Source organism: Corapipo altera, unplaced genomic scaffold, assembly GCF_003945725.1.
Source record: "Corapipo altera isolate COAL_440 unplaced genomic scaffold, ASM394572v1 22b, whole genome shotgun sequence".
NCBI classification, from domain to species: Eukaryota; Metazoa; Chordata; class Aves; order Passeriformes; family Pipridae; genus Corapipo; species Corapipo altera.
The window spans coordinates 22,621,475-22,646,933 of NW_020884876.1; the positions used below are offsets into that span (position 1 = coordinate 22,621,475).

At 39.5% G+C, this 25,459-nt stretch overlaps 2 protein-coding genes across 6 annotated transcripts; one reads left to right on the forward strand and one right to left on the reverse strand.

Annotated features, from left to right (window-relative positions):
* Positions 1 to 836: 836 nt before the first annotated feature.
* On the reverse strand, positions 837 to 9,217 carry GAR1 (GAR1 ribonucleoprotein). Of its 3 annotated transcripts, none has more exons than XM_027635533.1 (7): positions 9,095 to 9,217; positions 7,660 to 7,853; positions 7,425 to 7,579; positions 5,905 to 5,964; positions 5,362 to 5,497; positions 3,847 to 3,957; positions 837 to 3,496 (listed from the first exon to the last, which is right to left on the reverse strand). In XM_027635533.1, the coding sequence occupies exons 2-7, from the start codon at positions 7,838 to 7,840 to the stop codon at positions 3,483 to 3,485; spliced, it is 657 nt and encodes a 218-aa protein (XP_027491334.1). In that variant the 5' UTR covers positions 7,841 to 7,853; positions 9,095 to 9,217; the 3' UTR covers positions 837 to 3,482. The 3 variants fall into 3 exon arrangements, with proteins under 3 accessions (XP_027491334.1, XP_027491336.1, XP_027491335.1); XM_027635535.1 differs by lacking the exon at positions 9,095 to 9,217 and adding an exon at positions 8,897 to 8,982; XM_027635534.1 differs by lacking the exon at positions 9,095 to 9,217 and adding an exon at positions 7,981 to 8,147.
* A 441-nt stretch (positions 9,218 to 9,658) lies between these two features.
* On the forward strand, positions 9,659 to 24,490 carry CFI (complement factor I). 3 transcript variants are annotated; one of them, XM_027635530.1, is made up of 12 exons: positions 9,659 to 9,891; positions 11,461 to 11,779; positions 13,052 to 13,196; positions 14,447 to 14,625; positions 15,605 to 15,715; positions 17,270 to 17,386; positions 18,521 to 18,559; positions 19,049 to 19,152; positions 19,759 to 19,874; positions 20,598 to 20,875; positions 21,999 to 22,100; positions 24,043 to 24,490. In XM_027635530.1, the coding sequence occupies exons 1-12, from the start codon at positions 9,832 to 9,834 to the stop codon at positions 24,258 to 24,260; spliced, it is 1,788 nt and encodes a 595-aa protein (XP_027491331.1). In that variant the 5' UTR covers positions 9,659 to 9,831; the 3' UTR covers positions 24,261 to 24,490. The 3 variants fall into 3 exon arrangements, with proteins under 3 accessions (XP_027491331.1, XP_027491329.1, XP_027491332.1); XM_027635528.1 differs by having other exon boundaries at positions 9,661 to 9,891; positions 17,270 to 17,401; XM_027635531.1 differs by lacking the exons at positions 13,052 to 13,196; positions 14,447 to 14,625 and having other exon boundaries at positions 9,661 to 9,891; positions 17,270 to 17,401.
* Positions 24,491 to 25,459: the final 969 nt, after the last annotated feature.

A 25,459-nucleotide genomic window follows, 5' to 3' on the forward strand; every position in this document is an offset into this window, starting at 1 on the left:
CTGACAAAGTAACACAGCAGATCTTATGAATGACATTGAACCATCCTATCCCAGCAACTGCAGAAAACACAAGGTGAATAAACATCCCTCCAAGACAGAGAAAAATATAAATCCAGAATTTTGGTGTGGCAAGGACAAGAGGTTCCAGGTCTTCTGCATACCTTTAAACAATCAGATCCTAGTGATTTACCAGCTGTTATTTTCAAAATCAGCTGAAAGCCAGACCCTATGCCTAGGTGGCCAACACATTCATTTGTGACCACAAACAGGACTTGGTCACTGAACGCTCTGCCCCTGCCAACCGCGAGCACGTGCAGACACTGACAAGTGGAGGAGGAGACAGGCAGGTGACACCACTACTGCTGTGTCCTGGGTGGGCAGCCAAGCACTGAAGTGCACTGAAGCCTACCTGAGTTTCAGAGGAATACTGCAGGACAGCAACCCTCTTTGCACTGCTGGAGCAGGTGGCAGGTGAGCTCTTTAGATGACCCAGGCATTTGTCCCAAATGCTGCCAGTGAGGGAAAACCCAGGGAACATCAAACAGTCATGAAGAGCCTGCACTACCACTAACACCTTACCCCACTCTGCTCACTTCAGACTGCACTGTGACTTTTCTTCCCCAGACACCACAGCTACTTGAAATTTCCCACTTCTGCAACACACTTCTGTCAGGGTACTCGTGAGACCCCCCTCCTTCCTGTTCTCTGCAGGACACAGCCTAGGATAATTATAAGCACTTATATAAAACTGGAACATTCCACTTACTAGGATTAGGAGCACAATGACCAAATCATTGGATAGGATTTGAATAAAAATTCAAGACAGAGAGAAGGTGTCATATAAAATTAGAGAATCTGTATTTTAGTTCATTACAGCATTACACTGCAGAAAAGACCTGTCTATTAAGAGACTGAATTTTCATCCATTACACTTAGCACCTTACATTAGGAGGGCAGGGTCATGTCATGGCACAGAGAAGACAAGGCAGAAGAGGGACTGGATGTGCCTGGCAAACACCATCCTTCCCCACAATGGAGAAGAAAAAAAAAAAAGGCATAATATGACAAACACAATAGTTAGTTTCCTCGTATTCACACCCAACCACTGAGGACATTCTTATATCCTAACATCCTACAACCTCCAAAAAGATCTAAGATTATAAATTTTCTCTGTATATTTGTATAAAATCCATCCAACATTGTTTGTATGCATAGGCCATACCATAATGATACTCATGCACTTCTCAGTTGGGACTGCAGTCTGTCCCCTATAATCGAGGCCAACCTTCCCTCCAGAGCTGCAATGGATATTGCGCTTTAGCCCCTCTGCACACAGATGTCAAAGCCTTTGCTTTGGCCTCGCTGTGCTTCAAGCTGACTCACTGCTCCACCTGCTGAGAGATTCAAAGCATACACGTCTTGTCCTGAGCTGCAGGAGGGTGGCAGTGACTGCAACCAAACCATCAGCTGTCACAACATGCAATTCAAAAGGAATGGCAGGAGTGTTTTGATACCTCAGGAAAAAGCATGTCTCTAAAGCATGCAGTGCCAATAGCAAAGCAGAGCATGAATTTGGGTGTAAGAGCGAGGACTGTGTTATGTTAGTCTTGCAAAGCCAGATGAATAAGGAAAGACGATCCAAGTCAGCTACCCACAACTACCTACTGAAACATCAGTGAACACAGCACAGCAGATGCAGCTACAAACGACAGAAGTACTGACAACTGCAGCTGCACTTGGTCCCTATTGTTCAACTGCAATGTGGTGTGCCTGAAATGCAACTGGTATCTCCTCACATAGGAGTCTGTCTAGTTGAAGGGCAGTCAATGCCTTAGGTCACTTAGGCCTGGCAATGCACAGCAACAAAAGCCTGAACATTCTGAGAGTTCTGGATTTAACTGACCTGGTTAAAGCTCAGACTGTAGCAATACCACGAAAATAACGGGAATCCTTCGGTTCCAGATAGTTCTGTGGCTAAACAGTAGACTCAGTTTCTTCTCACAAAACCAGATATAGCAGAAATTCAATGTTTGTGGGGTTTTCTAAGCTGAAGAATATCATTATCTATTATCCTATGCTGCATCTGTTCACACTTAAGTGAATTCTTTAATATTTTTTTCCACCTTGTTTCAAGTTTTGTTCCAGAGACTATTAAAACAAACAGTTGCATTTGTTAAAATGACCAGTAACTGTCCAATTCTAGTGCTGAAAAACTACCTGTTTCTTTTTGTTAGCAGAAGGCCAATATAATTCATCTGCCTGGTACTGCATTCATCAATTAAAAAGTGTAACAGTACAATCAATTCTGAAATGTATTTCTTTTCACATGGAACAAGATGTTCAAAATACTTGCACATACATTATTGTATAGATCCCTTTCCAGAAGTGCTTGGCAGCAGAGTCTATGAAGATACTCCTGGCTTCAGATGAAGTCCAGAGAGATTCTACTTTTTACCCCTTACTTTAATTCCAAAGTTCAAGAGTAGAGAGGTACCCTGGTCTCCTCTGTCCATAAGGAGAGACAGTCACCAGCTTTCCAAAAATCCGAATGCATCCATTTAAAGAGTCCAAAGACTCATGCTGATTTTTCCATGCCTTTTTTAAGCAATACATAACCAAAAGCACTGTGTGCAGAGGAGCCCAATGATGGGCTATTTAATCTTAGCCCCTACACAAGCTCAGAGCACCACAGAGGTGCAACGCCAGGATATCAAAACCTCAAAAAAAAAAAAAAGCTAAGGGAGTATGCAGCGACAGTTAAAAACCCTTAGCTTTTTAATATACAATTAGGTGACTCAAGTATAGTACTAGCTTGTCTTATTCATTAGACAGCAGCTGCTAAGAAGCACATATCTTAATGCTTTTGGCTTTCATTGAGATTTATACAGAAAAAAATTACAAAATATACTTTGCTATCTTCCTTTTCTTTTATACATTATTATGTATTTAAAAAAAAAATCTATCAACACAAAATATTTAAGTTTAGTTTATAAAAAAAGGTTCACAAAGGTTGTTTAAACAGTATGTCCATTTCAAAGCAACCCAGAAGATTCTATATAAAAGGAGGATGAGAACCAGGGATCAGTGACGCACAGGTAACAGGTTCACACTGATGAATGTGCATGTAGTGAACCTGGAGGGTCTTCCAAGAACCTATTTCAATTGACTGTTTACTCCAAACTCCATCACGATGTCAAGCATTGACTGCTGCTGGTCAGAAACAAACAGTTTAAAAATAACATTGAATCCTGGCTTAGTTAGAAAAGTGTCCATATATTCTGAGTGGTCTTCAGCTCCTCGCCTGGGGCTACACTCCTCATGTGTTGATCAACAGTCACTAGCTGTAAAAATAATCATCATCTTACAGCTTCAAGTTCTTTATAAAAACAACTTTTTCAAGGTCCTTTACAAAAATTTTTGCTGGTTCTTCCCTTCTGTAGATGACATGGTAAGACAGCGGAAAGATATTCATGGCTCCATTTTTAATGTCCTCTTCCTATTTTAAGAGGAAAGAAAAATACACCAAACAGTTCACATCTTAGTTGCATTTAAAGCAAATTAGTTATATATGTAACACTGAATGAGTTGATAGAATAAAGTAATTTATCGTTGTTGTCTGTTCTCACAGCCCTTTCTGAATGCAAAAATCTGACATGTTCTTATACACACATCAACAAATGCAGAATACTGTGCTTTGGTTTAAGCTACTGGGATGCACTGAAACATTTTACATAAAACTATAAACATCTACAATACATTAAAAATTACAACATTCTGTTTAATATTTATAAGTTTTAGAAATCAGGAGCCATTCTTATTACTGAACAGTAAAAACCACACACTCACCCCGAAAGCCTCCTCCACCACCTCTTCCTCCTCTGAATCCTCCTCCTCCACCTCTGCCTCCTCTGAATCCTCCTCCTCCTCTTCCTCCACCTCTTCCTCCTCCAAATCCTCCTAAACATAAGAAAGAAATTACCCTTTGAGAAGCATATTCTTTGTTATGCATAACAATTTATTTCACTGACAGCTTCTCAAAGGGAATGAACAACAATGAAAAACAGAAATTGTCGGTTGCTGGACAGTTACCAGTTCAATTGCCTCTTCTAGGGACCATCTGCAGCATTTTAGGTATTGTTTGATATCTGATATACCATGTCCAAAATACTGAAGACACTAACAAAACTCCACAATTAACTTCTTTCACAAGAGCACTAAACTAAATTACATATATTAACCAGTAATTGATTACAATTATTAATACTTATTATTTATTAGTTTAAAAAAACAAACCAAACCGCTCCAAAACACTTGTGCTCTGCTGCAAAGGGCTAGGGTAGGGAGAACAGGCAAGAAACTGTGATGTAAGAAAAAATAAACTCCAGCTTTAACTGCAGAGTAAGTACATGGTAGATGATGTTCAAAAAGCAGAGGATGAGATTCACAAGGTGATTCACGCCTCTCTCAAACACTGCATTTCAAGTATTTTGATATCCAGACTAGATTTTTAGAACATAAAGATAAAAAGCTGTTAGACAGTGTCCAAAGGAGGGCAACGAAGATGGTGAAGGGCCTTGAGGGGAAGCTGTATGAGGAACAGCTGAGGGCACTTGGTCTGTTCAGCCTGGAGAAGAGGAGACAGAGGGGAGACCTCATTGCAGTCTACAACTTCCTCAGGGGAAGTGGAGAGGCAGGCACCTTCTGTGGTGACCAGTGACAGGACCCAAGGGGATGGTCCGAAGTTGTGTCAGGGGAGGTTTAGGCTGGATATTAGAAAAATGTTCTTCATCCAGAGGGTGGTTGGGCACTGGAACAGGCTCCCCAGAGAAGTGGTCACAGCACCAAGCCTGAAAGAGTTCAAGAAGTATCTGGACAACATTCTCAGGCACACTGTGTGATTCTTGGGGCTATCCTGTGCAGGGCCAGGAGCTGGATTTTGATGATCCTCGTGCGTGCCTTCCAAAGCAGAATATTCCATGATTCTATGACTCTAAATATACTAAAAGTACAGATTTCACTGACAGTTTAGAGTATCTATTATCTACAACCTTTTACCACAAGTTTTCTTAGTAGTCACACTTTCTGTCTTTGATATAAATCAGCATTCTCTCCTCCCTATGCACTGGAGCTGTTATTTAGCCATTGGTCTTGCCATTGGAAAGATATCACTGTCTTTTCTATTGAGTCAAACAGAAACATGAGTAACATTTTTCTATGCAATATAGCTGTTGATATTCAGGTACTCAACAGCAGCTTTAAAAAACGAAAGAACAAAAATACCCCACAAAACAAATGAACAAAACAAGCTATGCCACCCCAAATAACTCCAACATTCTGCAACTTCCATTCTTGGGATCTTACCTCTACCACCGCCTCTTCCTGCCCCACGTCCACCACCACGTCCTCCTCTACCACCTCCTCTGGGAGCACCTTTTTCTCCAGGGGGCCTTGGCAAAAATCTCTGAAGAGGTAGTAGCTTTGCTGGATCAATGTAAAACTGTAGGAAGAGAGTTACATTAGGCTTTCAAAATACCAAGACCAAAAAGCACATTAATATCTCCCTTTACAAACAGCCACAATTTCTCTTACCCCTTTATGTCAAACTGTCCTCTGCAAATAGCCAAATACAGAAAGCACACAAGAAATAAATCACAGTGTTAGAAAGTTACTAAAATATAGATATTTGTGTGATTTTCTTTTGTTACATCTTTTCTTGTGGGGCAGGGAAAAAGAACAAGACAGATACAAAATTGAAAAGTAAGAGGAAATAAAAGACTCTTTACAAAAGCCAATCAGCTTTTAAAGTTATTAAAAATTTAATAAAGCTTTTATTATTTGCTGACATAGACGAGATTTATCTAACTGATGACATACAGTAAAATGCTGTTATTGAGATTGGCTCACCTTTTGCATTTTTTTAAATGAAGAGGCTTTCATGTTCTCAGACAGTTTCACTGAAAAATACTGTTAGTTTCTTTAAGGAGCATAGCAGTAATAAAACATTAGAAATTTTGATTTTGGTTATTATGCGGAAGGCATATTCAGACATTTTCTAAATTAGTATTTTATAAATTAAGCTAAAAATCATCACAATTGCAACTTAAAGATCTGTAGAAACTGTTACCAATTTCTCTCAAATTTTTTAATAGTTACAAATACGGTATTTTGTGGTAAAATAATTTTTTCCTTCCATGTATTAAGGCATACAGAAAAACACAACAGTGCAAAGAGTATATAAAATCATAATTTTAAAAAACAAATTATCATAGCAAGTGATGAACCCCTTAGCCTCAGGGTGACCTCAAGGCTTATCTAGAATAATTCACATGCTGCAGGGGCTCTGCTAGTGCTGCTGCTGCTGGATACCTGGCTGTGGGAAGATAAGAGCCAGCAGGGACTGCTGGACCAATCCCATGCCCAGCCTCATCCTACAGGGAACTGGCAGATTGTATAATCCCACAAGGACTCTTGTACAAATCCTTTGGCTCTCCAATATACAAGGACTTAGGGGTGCAGTTCCTAAGATCAAAAAGAGTTGCTGGCCAACTCTGCTTAATTAAAAGTCAAGATTAAATGGGAAAGCAAGGAGCTGCAAAATCCAGCGATGTATTTGCTTCATATGTTATTGTAGGAAGAAAACAAGTCTTTGCAATTCAGGTACTTGTCATACAAAAAGCAGATCTGTTAGTTATTACATTCAGAGCATGAAAGTGCTTTAAAACCTGCATGTTTTACTTCACATTTCATGTCGGAGAGGAAAATGCATAGAGCTGGTGACTGATGCTCAACAAACCAACAAAGGCTAAGTCTTACTGCCATGCTATAGGGTTACTCCCCCAGGCATCCCACTTTTGTCATGGATTCTGTGAGTCTGGCACTGACAACTGAATGGGCCCAGTGCCTGTGTCAACAAGCTTGCTTTGACAGAGGACATCCCAGCACAAGCCCACTTTTAGTAATAAACTGGACAATGAGCAACAGGACATCCTAGCATAAACTCACTTTATAATTAAATAATGAGCTGGAGTATGACCAAGGTCTCCTAATGCACAGGGAAAAAAACCCCACACCCTTGATCCAACTCTGTTATGGGTTAGTAAACTATAGCAGAAAATTTGGTCAGTTAGCTAGAAAAAGTAACAACTTAAACCACCATGGATCCAAAACACAGCCCCAGTACTGGTAAGGAGTGAAAACCTCTGCCTGACTGAAAGTACTCTGTCATATGAAAAAGGCTTTAAGACAGGCACTTAATGTGAATGAGCACCTATTGACATTAACAGTTGCAACCAGACTTGTGTCTGTCCACATATAACTGGTAGCCAAGCCCTGAACGATTTTAAAATCCTAGAGAAATCTCATTTAATATCCAATTCACTTTTAAAAAAATAAATACTGCAAATCACACATTTTTTGAAGGATACAAAATCTCTCAGCTGTCCAAAGATTTCATCCACTTTGCCAATCTGTTCTTTATTATCCAAGTACACTGGTGCATTGAAATAAGGCACCTTGTTTTCTTCTGTTTTGCATTTACAAACAATGTCATCTTCACAGGGATGCATGAACTCTCCCAACACTGAAATAAAGAACAAACAAGCTAAAGATTTGGACCAGTCATTCTAAATTATACAAATATAATCCCTCCATGTAACTTACAAACTACCCTTTCTGGAGGGCCCTGGTCATATCCGCCTCTGTTGAAGCCTCCTCTTCCACCTCCCCGTCCAAAGCCACCTCGTCCGCCGCGATTAAAGCCACCTCTGTCACCGCCACCTCCTCCACGGTTGAAGCCACCACCTCCTCTTCCTCCTCCACCTCCTCTGCCACGAAAAGACATCCTCTACTGCCTCCTAAATTGTGGACAAAAATCAGTTGTTTTAAATGCAAAAGATATCTCACGTTTGATTTGCTGTACAAACTCAAGCCTCCTGTCAGCCTTGTTTGTTAATTTAGTTGTTAGTCCTTTTCAGTACTCACTACAAATGTGCTATGGTTTTAGCCTGTGAAAAATCAAGTTTACAACTAAGATGTCATCTACTGTAACAACTATCTGCAAAAAAGTGACTAGCAGTGATTAGCATGTTCTTCATTGGTCTGTATGAGGGTTGAACATGACACTTTCCAGCTCCAGGAGAAGACTGTGCAGCTCTCCAGCCCCACAAAGGAGTGGCACAAAGTGAGAACATCATAGAATCATAGAATGGTTTGGGTTGGGAGGGACCTTCAAGATCATCCAGTTCCAACCCCACCTTCCACTAGACTACATTGCTCAGGGCCCCATCCAACCTGGCCTTGAACATTTCTGGAGATGAGGCATCTACAACTTCTCTGGGCAACATGTTCCAGTGTCTCATCACCCTCACAGTAAAGAATTTCTTCCTAATATCCAATCTAACCCTACCTTCCTTCAGTTTATGGTCATTTCCCCTTATCCTACCCCTACACGCCCTTGTAAAAAGCCCCTCTCCAGCTCTGGTGTGGCCTCCTTCAGGCATTGGGAGGCTACTGTAAGGTCTCCCCGGAGGCTTCTCTCCTCCAGGCTGAACAGCCCCAGCTCTCTCAGCCTGGCTGCAGAGGAGAGGTGCTCCAGTCCCCTGAACATCTTGGTGGCCTCCTCTAGACCCGCTCCAAAAGCTCCACGTCTTTCCTGTACTGGGGTCCCCAGAGCTGGATGCAGCGCTCCGGGTGGGATCTCAGCAGAGCGGAGCAGAGGGGCAGAATGCCCTCCCTTGCCCTGCTGCCCACGCTGCTTTTGATGCAGCCCAGGATGTGTTTGGCTTTCCGGGCTGTGAGCGCATATTGCCGGCTCGTGCCCAGCCTCTCATCCACCGGCACCCCCAAGTCCTCCGCAGGTCTGCTCTCCCTCTGTCCATCCCCCAACCTGTGGCGGTACCGTGGGTCGCTCCGGCCCTTCCGCTCGGCCTCCTTAAACTGAGAGGTTCCCACGGGCCCCGCCGCTCGGGCTCGGGCGCGCACCCGCAGCGCCTCACAGGGCCTGCAGCCGGGGCGCGGGGCGCAGCGCCGCGCGGGCCCCTCCTAGCGCCATTCCCTGAGGAATGACAGACAGACGGACGGACGGACCGGGCCATACCTGCACGTGTGCGCCGTCCCCGCCAGGAAACCGCCCACGCTGCCGGAAACGCGGCTGCTGCCGTAAGTGGATCGGCACCGGTCGACCGACACTGTCGCAAAAGCATCTGCCAAACACTTGGAAAATTCTCAACACAAACCGTGTAAAAGGAGCTTGTGACACGGATGAGCGTGTAATGGGCATCACACGGATAGGAGGGTTTCTTCATATGCATCATCATGGCTGGGCTTCGCGAACGAAGATTTAGGAAGGCTCTATCCACGTTTGTTACAGGCACGCTGGTGACTTATGAGGCCAATACGAGATAGACATGTCCGATTGCAGCTTCTCCATATATACATTGTACATAAAAGCATTTGTCCTTCACAATATATAATAAATATTATATAGTAAATAATGCCTACAATCAGGAGAACCAGTGCAATGTTTCGATCAGATTCCTCCAGCCAAAGAAAAGAAATGTGTCTCCTTAACAAGTGCTTCCTTTTAATCATTTACTTCAAGGGCTTTATTTTTGTTATCTCATCATGCACTTACGATAAAACCAGTCAAGCCGAGGCGGGATCCTTTGGAGAGATCAGATTTATCAGTCAATAGTTGCGGCTCCTGTACTTTATTTCTAAGTGCACTTTAAAATATTTTACTAATGGTTAAAAATTAAACACAAATCTAACAGCTGATATTCTAAAGAATTCCAGCCAGAGGAATTTGTCTACAAAGGGAGATAAAATTTCATCATGCGAGTGCTCCCAGTTTGCTTGGTTTTCTTCTTTCTCTTTTGTCTTTGTGGATCAGAGGTAAGATATGTTTTATTGTGGTAGCAGTAATTTATTAAAAAGGTTTTAAACCAGTTTATTGTTACAAAAACAAAACCAGTTGTTTTTTTTTTTAAGTTTCCTTTCATGGTATTTGGGTTTCATACATTAGTTTTAGACCACCTTGAATGTTTGAAGCTTGCTGTTTCTCTTTCATGTACTGATTTTATCTGGGGCTTATGCTAACAGGCTTGTGGAAAAGATTTTAATCATGACCCTACACTAAACCAAACTTGCAAGCATGGCTGACCACATAAAGGTGCTGCTATTTCCCCTGCCTGCCCTCCCCCTTTTTTTTTTGAGAAACAAGATTACAGTCTTGTCACAGGGCAGCATGGTACATCCTACGGCCAGAAGGTTTGCTGAGGATTGTCTTCAGGCAGAAGTGTCCTGGAAAGCTGAGCTGAGCTAAGCATGACCCAAGTATTTTAGAGAAATCCTGAGATAAAAATCAGCACCTGTTGTTCCCGTTCAGGAGAAACACCAAGCACAATATGGGAGTTATGCCAAGCCGGATCTGCCTCATACTTTGGATTCTACTCACCTGAGAACAGCAGGAAGAGTTTAGTGAGATTATACAACCGTTAAAAGGAGGGTTGTTGGATTAAATTCTGCCCCAACAACATAATCACTGACTTTACTATGGCCAGAATTTCTTCACGAGAATTTTAAACTTCAGCTATATTGATTCAGTTGACACAGCCAAAGCTGATAAATCACATTTGAGGACTCACTTTTCTCTCCCATTTTTATGCAGAGTCCATCCATATATATTTTTCATGTTTCATCATTCATCCTACCTGTAGATCTTAGTAAGCAAAAGCACTCAGCTTGCAATGAAGTCACAAGAGAGCTGCATGAACACAGTTGCTGAGCCACTCAAAAAGAGGCTGTCAGAGGGAGGGTCGGAATCTGTGGTTGCAGTCCAATGATGACCACCAACCACACTGCAAATCCACTGCTGTGCCAGCTACAGGAAAAAAAGCTGATAAGGAAGGGCATTTAATTTTCAAATTTCTTTAAGATACTTGTTAATTGAGCAGTCACGGAGTAAAACAAATAATTAATTGTAGTTCATAAATATTTACAGGTGATACTTAAATCCAAGGTCAACCAAGCCAATAAAAAAAGTCTTAGAAAAAAAATCAAATTTCTATTCTTTTATTTCTCTGGTGTTTAAGTCCCCCTATGTTTTGATCTGCTTACAGTCCCATTGCTGGGATGTGTTATAAACCAGTGGCTTAAAAAATTTTTATAATCAGCTGTTCATTTCAGCTGATGTTTGAAGAGTAAAGAGTACAAAGTTTGTGGGAAACCAGTAAGAGAGAAGATCACACCAGGTAAACGATCCAAAAAGAAAAAAAAGTTCAGAGAAACTGAGAAAGATGAGGTGGCCAAAGACAAAAAACACTATAAATGATATTTAGCAACTTTGTGGTTGTTAGATAGGAAAAGGCTTATGAATGGACACTTTGTTGAGGGATCTGCAAAACTCTTGGTGCAGTCCTTAATCTTAATCCCTTTTAATTAGATTGTTTTTGTGCCTTGCAGAATGCAGCACCTAATGCTGAAGAAAACCAGTTTCAGCAGGTTGAACCTACCCAGCCAGCTGAGCAAGACACGTACCTCATAGGAGAATGCTTAAGCAACCAATACACCCACAAGTCCTGTAAGAAAGTTTTTTGTCACCCATGGGAACGATGCGTGGAGGGAAAATGCCTCTGTAAGCTTCCCTACCAGTGCCCAAAGAATGGCTCTTCAGTTTGTTCTACCAATGGAAAGAACTTCCATACTTACTGTCAGCTAAAGAGCTATGAGTGTCAACAACCCAAAGCAAAGTTTCTGCACAAAGGAAAATGCATCCCTGAAGGTATTAACACCTCCTTTTCCAAAATTCATCAAACATTGGTGGTTAAGGAGATGCTTATTATTTACAGCTCAGAAAGTCCATTCCTTTTCTTGCACTAGCAACAACATGAAACAGAAAAATGACAGGTCATTGAAAATTGGCGGTATCTGTTGATTTTCATAAAAAAATAAAATGATTGACAGACCCTGGTCACCCTGCTACCACCAGGTAGAAAGGGAAGAAATAGAACATGGAAAGAACCCAAAGGTTTCTAAGCAGGTTGTTGACTATGGTTGGAGGCAGCGGGAGGGGGCCTGTTGTGAACATTAACAGAGAGGGTATCTTTTGAGAGGGACAAACCTCACAGGAGTAAGTGTCCAAGGAATGGAGTCAAGCTGCTGAGGTGTGTGTGGGAGTGCATGGGGGAAGGTAAGCCACGTTCACCTCAGCCATCTTCGTGCTGTGGATTCCATCCAAACAGAAAGCTGTTGTCCCTCAAACCAGCAACAGTTTGTGCACTGACAATCAGCTGTTTGTTCTCACCTGCTTTTTATGCCGCACAAGCTGCTTTGTTGGCTCAACATCTGTCTGAGTGCAGGGAAAAACGGCTCCCATGAACTGGGCAGGTGCCTCTTTTAGCAGAGGCAGATACCTTTTAGCAGAGGCACTTCCTGCCCATTCTCCAGCCCCACCTCCACAAAATGTTTTTTGTCAAGCCAGGCCTAGTACTGTCCCAGTACCATCACGCCCTTTCCTCAGAGAAGTAGCAACTCAGCCCATCACCTTCAGGGTGGCAAAATTCAATTCTGTCTATTCCACTGAAAAGGTCTGGAGAGCCTCCATGTCGTACTGGTACACTCTCTGTACGGCTTCACTATGTTAAGCTGAGGACTTTAGCTCCACTGTACACAGCAGACGTTTTGATACAGGTAGTAGAAGCAGGATCTGGCCACCTCACTTCAAGTGTTACTGGTTGGTTATCAAAAGTTCCCTAAAAAAGGTCATTATACTAAAATGCAGCCTGTTCTCAGTAGACCTCCAGCTACTCTTAAGTGTCCATTATCGTCATTTATCCTTAAACTGGTATATTTTGAAAAAATAGCAGGCTCAAAGACACAAAGTCAATCCTCAGAAAATTCATGAATAATACCTGAAGCTTCTGATTCCCAATCTACTGTTCTTTCCATATGAAACTCGGCTGTAAGTACAAAATTAGTCCTGGTTTGGTTTTGTGCTGTCTTTCCACTAAATACTTCTATATAATATGATATTGTTTGGGGATTTTTTTTTTAGAAACATTTTCAGTCTCTCTGGATCATGGAAATCTAAACTTGCTTCAAGTAAAACCTGTTAATCAAAAGGACAACAGTTTTGTATGTGCTACTGAGTGGACTATGAATGAAGCAAACGTGGCTTGCAAGCACCTTGGCTTTGAATTGTAAGTTTGGGGAATTTATCTCTGGATAACTGCAAGGGATCTGAAAAAGTAGTGATGCTTATGGAATTGTCAGTCACATGCAGCCAGCAGTTAAGACAGAAAACTCATGAGCAAGTATTGGCTCCAATACTCTAACAAAAGTTCTTAAACTAACACCTCAGAGTGAAAGCCAAAACACAGATTTCTGTGTTCTATTACAGGTTACAACTGTACAAACCATAACTGTTTTACTTCTAAAATAAAGCTGAAGACCAATGTGGAGGTGTTCTCTCAGGTCTGTGTAAGGGAAAGTGCATGGGTCACAGAGTAGCTTTGAGCAATGATCTCTCTACATAGAACATGGAGTTTTTTCCTTCACCCCTTGCCCCTGCTGCTACTGCTTGCTTTGGCCCCAGGTATGGCCAAAGCCACACACAGCTTGTTCTTTTTCCTGTGAACACACTGATGACCCAAGTTGCGTATTCAGCTCCTTATAAAGAGTCAATTCTATATCCTGTACATAATAATTCTACACCTGTACAACTAATTTAACTTTGTCAGGTAGAGGTGTCTCCCCAACTCTACCCGAACATTAAAGATGCAATTGCAGTGCCCTAAATTGTCTGCTCTAGGTGAGAAGCAAGTATTTCCTAGTCTTGATCAGTAAGTGTCTCTTTAGATAGCACAGAAGGGTGTGCCCTGGGACAGAGCATTCAACCCTGGAGTCCTGTTGAAAGCATCTCAAGTTACTTATTTACTCAATCCATATTTCTGTAAGGAAGGGTGTACATACACTGTTGGGAGGATACTGCTCAGCTAAAACCAAGAAAGATAAAATTTATTAATCTCAGCCTTGCAGTGGCCTAAGCTTCCTCAATATGCACTGGTTTTGATAACCCCATACAGGATGGTTTCCAATTTATGGCTCACCTGTGTCCACACAGAGATAGAAATCTGAGCTTACAACTTCTGCTACATAAGGAGACTTTTCTATCCATCATGATACACAGTGACTGTCATAGAGCTATATATGCATTTGGGGACAGTTCTATGCAGCAACCTGCAAAAATTAGCACTTCACTTTTTCTTCCAGAATAAACATTTCCTATTTACCTCGAGACAACTCCATGGGAAGTCTTGCTCTTTTTCTTAGGCATGACCAAAATTCTTTAACAATGAGGAAAATAATATAAATTGTAAACAATAAAAGCAGTGGACAATCCATTGTGAAATTATATAATTTGTTGTTATTATTATTTGTATCTCCACAGAGGTGCTGAATATTACCAAGCCATTTCCAGCATCACAGAATCTGCCTTAGATTCATTGCACTGTCTGCAAATAACTTGCAGGGGCCTAGAGACAAGTCTTGCTGAATGTCACACAGAGATGAAATCAAGAGATAGTAATGAGGGACTTGTTAGCCTCCAGTGCTATGAAAATCTCAGAGGTTAGTAGATTTTTTAGTTTAATATCTTTGTGGAGTTCTTACATTTTGAGTTTATTTTATATAATGAGAACCTAGTTTGCTGAACTCTCAGCCACAGCAAACCTGCACTGAAAAGTTTTGACTTTTTTGAAATTATCATTTTACGTTCCTTAAGACAATTGAGGCAATCTTGAGTCAAGACAGTCTTGAGTTTATGAGTTTGGAGAGTCACTGTTGCTCCTTAAATATTTTTACAGGTATTTCACCCATGGTTCTCTTTATTCTCCCATCCCTTCCAAGGGTACCAAGGTATCCCACAAGTCTTATCTCTCCCAGCTTGACTGGTGAGGAGACAGGTGACCAACTTCCTACTCACTGTTTTCTCTGTGAGGGAGATCAATTATCACATGAGTAGCACTGTAGCCAGACAAGCATGACTATGGTGGAACTGCTGGTGTCTTCTGGGGAGTTTCAGGACTCCTCAGTTTCTCATAGATAAACGGGGAATCAGGGTCCTGTTTTGAATTCTAACAGCTTTTCATTCTCTGTAGTGAGCTTTCTTTGGGACTGATAAGTATCACCCTGAGATGCTGCTGGTTAGAAGGGCTATGAATCGTCTCAAGTTTTTCTTACAAAAGGAGTTATTCACAGACTCTTGTTGAGTTCTTTCTACAGGGGGAACATCTTAATCACTTGAATAATTTACAGTGGGTTTGAACTGATCGTTTCTTGTTTAGTCCTTCCCTAGAAGAAATTAAACTCCCTTTTGCCAAGCTACTGAAAGTTGGAGGAGGAAAATAAGTGGCCACGCTGAAACCTTAATGAGAAGGCAATCAAAACAATAAAAAAAGATTCCTATTTAGGTGACTGGGCCCCAGCATGCCTACTGTTGATAGGCCAAACTGCTGACAGAATAAAATATGCAGGCAGAGTATTTCTCTAGGCAATTGTGAACCTATGGTCAATGCCACACTAACTTCATTTTCATTTTGCTGCACAGTTTGTTCAGATGGTGAGTTTCATTGTGTCAACAAGAAGTGCATTTCTCTGAGTAAAACCTGTGATGGAATCAATGACTGTGGAGACCTAAGTGATGAATTGTGCTGTAGAGGTAATGATTTCCTTTCTCAGGTGTTTCAAAATCATTTCAGCAGAAAACCACTGCCAAAGAATTTTTCCAGTGACAGCTAAAGTCTCTCTTCCAATAAGTCACTACATTAAAGCAATCAAACCACAGTTTATGTATAGGCAAGTGCAAAAAAAAAGCAGGCATAATATACTTTTTTGAAGCAGGAAAGTGATCTCTGAGAACCTAGGTTTCCTCAGAGGATGAGGAAATACAATGAGATTATTTAAATACTGATACAAAAAATGAGCCATGTTAAAATGAAAATGTATTTTTAGTTGGGAAAAATCAATAGTAATTAAACAAAGACACTGTTTTTCCAATGAACTGACTTTAAACCAAAGTAAGATATCTCTTAAATTTATTATTAATGCGAGATTATCTTTAGAATATCTGTGAACAGTTCCCATCACATTGTTCACTGAACAGTCATTCTTTCATCATCTGCAATTCCAGATGTAAAAATGCTGATTAGAAACATGAAATGGCTCTACCATGGCCTGAATGCAGGAGAATACTCCCAAAATTTGGGTTTCATGTGCCAAACAGTAATGCGGTTTACAAATCCTATCATTATCCCTCCATAACCTTAATTTTGTAGTTTTACAGTTTTAAGTAAATTTAATCTGATAATTGTGAAAACACATTCACAGGTATTTAGAAAAAAAAGTAATAAATACCTGTGATTTCATATATTTGGAGGACATTTATTTGGATTCCACATGGCAAAAATACTGCTGCTTCAGCTGAATGGGCAGAAAACAATTATTCTTGGAATCAGAAGAAATATTTCAATGGAGTTCAGTGGTCTTTGGAACATACGATCCATATCTGGACACATTTAGAGAATTACCTTATCTTCTATTAGACACAAATATCCTTAAATAAGAGATTGACATAAGATTTTAAAGAAGCTCAAACGCCCCTGACATAAATCCAAGCACTGCTTTGCTTTCGATAACTTTTAAAGTGATCACAAAAATTAAAAGGAAGGGGGTTCTCAGGTTTATAATAGCTTTTCATGTAATCGAGAATTTTAGAAGAACTACAGTTATTACATCCAGTATCTTCATAATAGGATTCTTGATTCCTAACTCTGCATTTAGGCATTTAGGTCACTCAACCAAAAGTCACCTTGGTCTCTGATTTGGGATTTGGCGCAAGCATCATCAGTTCCTAATTTGAGATGATCAGTAATGCTGCAAAAACTGAAAGTCCTTTGGCTGAGGTTGAGTGTGGGCATGTGTTATGGATGAAACTGGCACGAAGTGACACCAAGTCCAGAAGTACAGGGCTGAAACGGTAACAGAGATCCACATTTTTCAAGTTTTAAAACTTCAAGATTATAAAGTGAGAAGAGCCGAGTACTCATTTTGTTTACATGTACAGAGCCTGCTTTTCTGATCTATTTATGAGCTGCCAAGTCCCCTGCAACATGGGTATTATATTGTGTTTATATTTTAAAAAGCTCTCTGACTATGTGAGGTTGCTGAATCATGTGATCCTGTGATTTACATTTGTAATTCTCCTATTTTACAGAGTGCAGAGACAACAGTTTCCACTGTCGGTCAAATATCTGTATTCCAAATAAGAATGTCTGCAACCAAGAAACTGATTGCCTCACAGGAGAGGATGAAGCTCAAGTTCGCTGTGCAGGTTTCCTTCTGAAAGGTGGTTTTGTTTCTTTTTTTTAATTCTGCTCAATTATAACTAGAGACTACACAATGCATATTATTAAATTATTTATCGGATTGGCAGAACCAAAATGCATGCAAGAATTAGTCTTCCCAATGTTATGTTAGGCATAGTAGGAAGAAAAGGTTATGTGATTTTCTTCCTTTTCCTTCTAGAAAATAGCAAGAAGACTAAAGGAAGGAAGAAACAGATGTTTTGGGAGGTTTAAGGCAGATTATGTCTTTTGTTTACATGGCCATCTATGAAACTGGTATCCCTTATTTGTGAAGAAAGTGTTGAGAGGGGGAGCAGGAATATTTTCTTCACAGATGAGGAATTCAACTAGTTTGTCAATATAATAATTCTTCTGTGCTCTTCCCCTCTTTGTTGAAAAGATTTTGCTTTGTTTTGGAATTAGAATGTTTTTCTTTGCTCTGATAAGAGACAAAGTCTAAAGCCAAAAAAGTAAACACTACCGGTAAATGGTAATTAGTACAGGTAAACTGAACTCTAAATGTAAACATTACTGCCAGTGATATGAGAACAGACACAATGCTCAGCCCCCGTTTAGGAATCGAACTCAATGAGCACTTCTTTTGGATAAAACCTTACAGACCAGATTCAGGAAGCATTTAATTTACCTCTCATGTTGAATACCCTCCCTTACTCTGTTAAAGGAGGCACACAGTACACAACAGCATAATCTAAACAGGAAAAAAAAAACCCAGACCTGTTATCTAATGCTCCTTTGGGCTCTAGAAAGCTTCATAAGGGGCAGGAGGAGAAATTTCTGTTGTTTCCTGGTGGAGGAGAATGGGATATCACTTTACAGATTAAAAAACAAAAAAAGGCTATTTCTCAGGGTTTCTTTGCAAAAGGGCTCCCTAAACTTGGCAAGCAGAGTAGATGTCATGTAGTTATGAATATCTGCTATTGTAGGTCATTTGTAGGCTGAGGCAGCCAAACAGTGTCTAGAAGGAAAGGAAACAGCAAGCACCAGGCTCAAGAGTATTGCTCTCCACATGCATTTAAAAAGCGTACCATGATTTTGCCACACAAACATATATTCAAGTAAATGTTTGCCAATAATTTTAGTATTTTGTTATTTTACTGCAGACAAAGAAAAAGGGGCTGAAAATGACAGCATGGATGAAGGTAAGCGTAACTAGCCCCCCAAAAACAACAGCATACCCTCTTATTAGTGACTTTCAGCTACCAGCTAGCTGGTCAGATCCAGAACGCTCAGATATTTGGACTTTGTGATTTAGTAAGATGCACTCTGGGGCTTACTCTTTGTCTTGCTTTTCACTAAATTCAAGAACACCATAATAATTCATCCTGGCTGAGGACCCACATCTGCATGTTTTGGCATCTGGTGGAGGTAAACTCCCAGCAAATCTAGGGGAATAGCTTTAAAATTATTTGCCTGAATGCAAGCAGCATTGGAAAATGAAGAGAAGTAATGTGATGCTAAGACACAAGCAATTTTCAAAGCAAAAAGAGATGCCAAAATTTTTAGTCTCTGCTTTCCTGCAATTTCAGCTACTGGCATATTCACAGCACTCAGATTTTCAAGATAAAGATAAACCTATCTCCAAAGAGAGAGAATGTATATCTGAGGTACATTTTTCCTTTTTGTCAAAGAAAGAAGAATGATAAAGACATTTCTTCCCCAAGCACACTGTGGTGTTACAAATCACACATTAACTCGACGGAAAAGAATCGTAGGTGGAGAGATTGCAAAAAAGGTAAAAAAAATAACCTTACCTCATATGAGTTCATTCAGCATTGATTTAAATGGGCATTATTTGCTTTCTGTTAAACTTATGGAAATAACAAAATCAGCTACAACATTTATTTTTTGTTTTGCAGCAGTAGTGGCATCACAGTGAATGAAAAGTAAAGAGAAGCAAAATTTATAAAATAAAATTGAGCATTGTACACACTGAAAATTAATCAGAAAAACACTTAATACTATAGCTAGAAATAACAATTCTGGCAAAATGGCATTAAAATTTGCATCTTTGAAACAGAATACAGCAAAAATTCTGCACTAGATCAAACCAGTCAGATTCTACATCTGTTTCTCTGTCTACACGGGGTTTCATGACTGAAAGTTGGAGAGAAGGTGGCATCGCACAGAGTCAGAAGATTGAATAAAATTACTGGATTTTATCATATATATCCTTTATATCTTATGTAGCCCAATTTACAACTTCTGCACAGCAGGTCTATAATTTACAATCAGACATAGTCAAGATGGTGAGGTGATATCAAGAGATGTGTTTCCCTTTATGCACTAGAATAGTACAATTATAATGATTTCTCATTATTTGTGTTTGTTGTTTAAATAGGGTGAATTCCCCTGGCAGGTGGCAATTAAAGACACCAGCAATGAAGGTACAACAGTGTACTGTGGAGGGGTTTATATTGGTGGCTGTTGGGTTCTGACTGCTGCACACTGTGTCAGGTAAAAACGACAAGCTATGAAATTATTTTCTTATTGCAAGGTAGAAAGATTGAATTGGATATTATTGCCCTTTTCAGCTACCTGTTTGCTAATTTCTATTTGCCTATTGAATAGAACAATTTAAAAAACTGACTCACATTAACGATGAGGAATATTCAGAAAAAACAAAGTATTTTGACAGTGAATAGAAAGATTAAAAAGTAATAAGTTTGAAAGACATAGCACACTTCAGTCAAATGGCAAGCAGGCAGGAAAGGTTCAAGGTAACCATTCTGCCTGAAATGCAATACAAGGGACCTCCTCTCTTCCCCATCTCTACCTTGGGAAAGTCCAGGATCTGTTCCCTGAGAATGTCCCTAGGGTCATATATTCCCCAGAACAAGCAAGAGCAGACAGGGAAGATTTGCCAGTCCCATCCACATCCCTTTTTTCAGAGCAGCATAAACACCTGGTTTCTCTTTGTCACAGCACTAAACACAGAGCCTGGGTTTTAACATTTTTTCTGTATTAGTTGCAGTACTCAGCATGGGTCATCTGTCTTATATTTACTATACTCCAGAAAAATCTGGACATCAAGCCCAGAAAGAAAATATATGCATATAACATGACTTTTTATTCTAGAGACACTTTGATAAAATGCATAAGTTTACAGCTTTAAACTAGGTGACATATACTGCTTGTGTTAAGTACCAAATTGTATTTTATTTTTCTGTTTTTTTCCAGGGCAAATCGAGTCCATCTCTACCGTGTCTGGGTTGGAATGTTGAATACAATACAGTATGACAAAGAGACACATACTTTTAGACTAAAACGACTGATAATTCATGAAAATTACAATGCATCAACTTATGAAAATGACATTGCTCTGCTGGAGCTGAGTGGTTCTGGGAATGGAGAATGCTCCCCGGACCACAACAGCATACCTGCCTGTATCCCCTGGTCAGAATATATGTTCAAGACTGGTGACAGATGCAAGATTTCTGGATGGGGACTAGAGAAAGGTATTTGCTTTAGCGCTTGCTACAAGAATGTACTATTTGTATCACTCCTTTTCTAGTTGTGGTGAGCTTTCATTTTGAAAAGGCTGAAGAATAGTTGTGCACAAAGCGCTCAGAAGAGGCTGAGTAAAAAAACATAGGCTGTGGTTTGACATTCAGCTATCACTGTTGGTTTTCTTGTCTGTACTGCTTCCTCTGCCATTTCAGCACTTAGTAAATTGATACGGAGGATATTCCTGGATGAAAACTATCTTAGAAATAAGAAATTTTTGGTTTTTTTCATCTAATATTTATATTAGCTGTGGAGACCTGTTAAGGATATTATCAAGTGGCGGTTGGTAGCTCACAGGGGCCCACAGTCACAGCCTGTCCTCTGTCCCAAGAGGATCTGATCTGCAGCCAACAGTTATGAAACTCAGCATATCCCATCTCAACCATGTTTGAGTTTAGCCCAGAGAAGTTGCAGAGACCCATAAGCCTAATGTAATCATGCTTTCAAAGATTTGGAAAGCATTTGTTTCATATCACAGCGTTACAGCCTGGCATTGGAGCTACCACGTTCTGGTTGTGAGGTTTCTCCTGTCCATACTCAGTAGCAGACCAGCCAGCAAATGTCATGTTGGGAATTGCTAGCAGAGAACAAAACAGAGCATCTCCTTAGACTTGTGAATACATAGTTCACCCGTATCTTCAGTAACTGCTCCACTCACCCCAAAAAGACAGAGACGAATTGGAAAAAATGTAACAAGAATGAATTACAGCCACATCTCCATTTCACAGAAAACAATATACCATTTTCCAAGTGTCTGAAAACCTTGATATGGAAAACACAGGGAAAAATACCTGAGGAAGACATGGAAATGGATAGGGTTGAAAATGTCACAAAATGAAACTACTGTAGTTAACATTGCAATTGAACCACTCTGCTTTTATTTTGAAATATATGACCAAGGTACTGCAATTCATATGGGGTAAATGTTACTGGCAGTTTAAGGTTTCTGGTTTATAATAATGAAGATAATATTCTGTAAATAATTAAATATGTAACTTTCAATTTATTATATTAAATGTGTCTCATACGTACTACCATTTTAAATTTAGAAAATTATATTCTTTTTTCTTCTAGGTTATACCAAACAATTTATCCTCAAGTGGGGAAATGTTAATATATTTCAGAATTGTTCTGCATTGTATCCAGGACGATTTTTTAAAAAAATGGAATGTGCAGGCAAGCATCAGTTTTCTTACTATAATCTCTCTATCATCAAACTTACAGTTTAGAAGTCAGACATAATGGCTGGGAATCTTCTAGACTTGGGAAAGACAAAAAACAATTACCACAGTATCACTACTGGCAAAATGCTACAGCATCCACCATTATATACATATTTATAAACAGAGTTCAGATGACAGTGTGCCAAGTTTCTATAATTATGTGGACAAATTTCTGCATGTAATATGAGTTGTGTTTTCTAGACATACAAGCACTTTACAGTGCACTGACCTTCCCACCTTTACTACATTTGATTCTGATTCAGCAACATATTTAAGCAAATGCCTGTTCTAGAGCACATTAGTAGCCCCATTGACTAGAATATAATTATTCATCTGCTTAGACATTTGCCACTAACACACTGTACCCTGGGAAAATATGATTAACTTTTCAAACTTAGATTAGTCTGGCCAGGAAACTAGTTGTCACTCCTAGTATTAAAACGAGGATTTTGAATACACATTTTTTGCTTCTCAAATAACGAAAGGTATTGCCAAATACATGACTCAAAGAGCAATGAGCATTCAACTTACAGGGCAGATAGTTTCAAATGTTTGTCAAATCGAAAAGTAAAGGCAATATTTAAACAAACTCCTTAACAAGAAAATGAAAACCACATATAAAAGCCAAATTATTTATGATAAATTCAGCATGACACCTGTAAGATACTGGGTTTATTTACTGTGCAAGTTCTGTAACTTATCTTCTTTTTCTTCAATGTATTTCAAGTGATCATCCTTTACCAGGAGGTGACAAAGGCAGTATCACATGGGAGAAATTCAGAACAGGGGTACCTGGCATTACCTTTCCCTCCCTGATGCAAATACAAACTTTGAAATTAAGGCCTAGTATCCACAGTGGTTAGTTATACAAGCAAATATTAATTAAACTGAATAAAGGCAGTAAAACCTTGTTTCATAGGATCAGTAATCCCAACTCTGTCACATAACTCTTTCTCAATAATGTAGAGATTCAAGAAAGAGGTTACATTTTTAAAAACTTGGAGACTCATGCTTGGTATGGGCTCCTTCATACTAGGACAGCATACCAAACAGAAAAGTGTCATAAGGGAGTTAGAAATTAATAAACTTTTACTGAGTATATAGGAAAGATCATATTCTAGCTCTGTAGCAGCATTTCTGTTTATATCACATCTTTTACGCTTATTCATTTTTTCACAAGCACTGTATTTGCTGAATTGCAAACAAGTAGGTTTGTGAACACTGAAACATAAGGAGCACTGAATCCTACACACTTGTGCCTCAGTGCTGCTGTCTGGTGCTGCAAAAGGTCCATGCTGAGACCAAGATCTCACAGTGAGGGCACTGTATTACAGGCAGCTGCTCTCTCCCTCCCTTCCCAGATTCATGCACTCTCCTTCTCCTTCTTGTACCTGCTCACCTATTTTCATAAAGCTGGTAAATAAAATAAATGTGCAGATGAAACAGGACAATGAATGACTGAGTAGAGAGGACACCAAAGGCAGACACAGAGGTCTACACATATTACGATATCTTCATTTCCACAGGAATCAACCTACAAATCTTTTTACCTTTTCCCTCCAGCTTTTGGTCCATTTTTATGGGCTACTTATTATGACACAATAGGCAATGTGGCTGAATTCTTCTCTTTGGCACGGGGTGAAACAAGACTCACATGACTGACAACAAAGCAAATGAGGAGAATTTGGTCCGGCCACAAATGTAAAGAGACATCCAGCACTTAAAAAGAAATAAGAAATAATAGACTGAAGAGGTTCAGAACCTCCTTTACTGGTGACCATTAGGCAAATATCTGTCAGGAAGTGACATGCACCTGAAAATTCTCCTGAGCTCTGCTTTGTGCTCTAGCTTGTATATGAACTTATTTTTGCTTTATATTTCCTCTTTTGCTTCAGGTACTTATGATGGCTCCACAGACAGCTGCAAAGGTGATTCAGGAGGACCCTTGGTCTGTTATGATGCAGAAAATGTGGCATATGTCTGGGGTATTGTGAGTTGGGGTGAGAACTGTGGGGAGGCTGGTCACCCTGGCGTGTATACAAAGGTTGCCAGCTATTATGACTGGATTAGCCACCATGTGACACGGAGTCTCATTGCACGGTACAATATCTGAGCTTATATTCAATACTTCCTTCATATCACCCATGCAAAACCAAACACCAGTACTTTTTCACGATCAGCAGTCATGTAACTTAGCAACAATTACTACAAATCTTTAAAGAATATATTTTGAAAATTCTTTACTGTCTATGAATAGCATAATTTTGCAGAGCCCGTAGGAAGAGAATTCTACAGACACAAGTCCACAGCAAAAGTCTCTAATAAAGAAGGATATTAAAATATCTTTTTCTTGTTGTTATTTTGGGTTCTTTTCCACTTTTCACATTGCATTTCAATTGCCATTGTTTAATTAGCTAAAACTGACCATACTGGAAGCAGTGGTTGGAAAATGAGTGCACTGACCTTATGTGAACTTACAGAAAGGACAGCAACCAGCGTACTTTAAAGGTCTTACATCATACTGATGTCTAAGTCACTAGAAACCTTCTGCCTTGCTTGGAAGATTCTTTAGGCTTATTGTGGAAGTAGACTTCAGACCATCTATTAATCAAGAGATTGACTGTGACCATGGGATTTGCTGTAATGCAACAATTACTCAAATAATAAGTCTGCTTAGTGGTAGTTTTTTTCATCTACTGACTCAGACAATTTATATCTAGTTAATATGTATCATCTGATCATCTAGCTTGGGGCACTTTTGTAGCTCTGAGTTTTATTAATTTAACAGCTGGTCACAAAAAACAGAAGAATTTTAAAACTTAAATCTTCAACTTAAATAAAAAGCATCTTTACTATCTTAAGTTCTCTGTGTATGTGTGTGTGTGTATATATATATATATATATATATATCAGGTATGCAACAAAGTCTTAACACCAAATAGTTTTACTCTGTGTGTATATATATATATTTATAAACACACTCACATTTTATATAATATAAATATATAAAAAGTCAATATATTATATAGAATTAATTCTACAAAAGCAAGTTACAGATTTAAGTTAAAATCTTTGCTGTCATAAGGAAAATGTCAGTCTATACATAATACCCTCATAACCAGGAAGAGTTCTATACAGAAAGTGTGCAAAAGATTTTTAAAGTATTAGAATTTGATTTATGGATTGGTATCCTTGACACAGAACTCAAATAGCTCCAGGACTATCTCAGCCAGTTGTATGAAACTGTTCAATAGTTTTAGAACATTCCTCACTGTATTCTAATTACAAATACTTTTAATATTTATTTTACTT

Coding starts and splice junctions, on each gene's coding strand:
- GAR1 (XM_027635533.1), bottom strand. CDS start 7,840: ATGTCTTTTCGTGGCAGAGGAGGTGGAGGAGGAAGAGGAGGTGGTGGC. Junction 5,965..7,424: donor TTGGACAGCTGAGAGATTTT/GTATCCTTCAAA, acceptor AGAAACTAACAG/TATTTTTCAGTGAAACTGTC. Junction 5,498..5,904: donor CATTTAAAAAAATGCAAAAG/GTGAGCCAATCT, acceptor CTCTTCCTACAG/TTTTACATTGATCCAGCAAA.
- CFI (XM_027635528.1), top strand. CDS start 9,832: ATGCGAGTGCTCCCAGTTTGCTTGGTTTTCTTCTTTCTCTTTTGTCTT. Junction 18,560..19,048: donor AAATGACAGCATGGATGAAG/GTAAGCGTAACT, acceptor TTTTTGTCAAAG/AAAGAAGAATGATAAAGACA. Junction 20,876..21,998: donor TGGATGGGGACTAGAGAAAG/GTATTTGCTTTA, acceptor TTTTTCTTCTAG/GTTATACCAAACAATTTATC.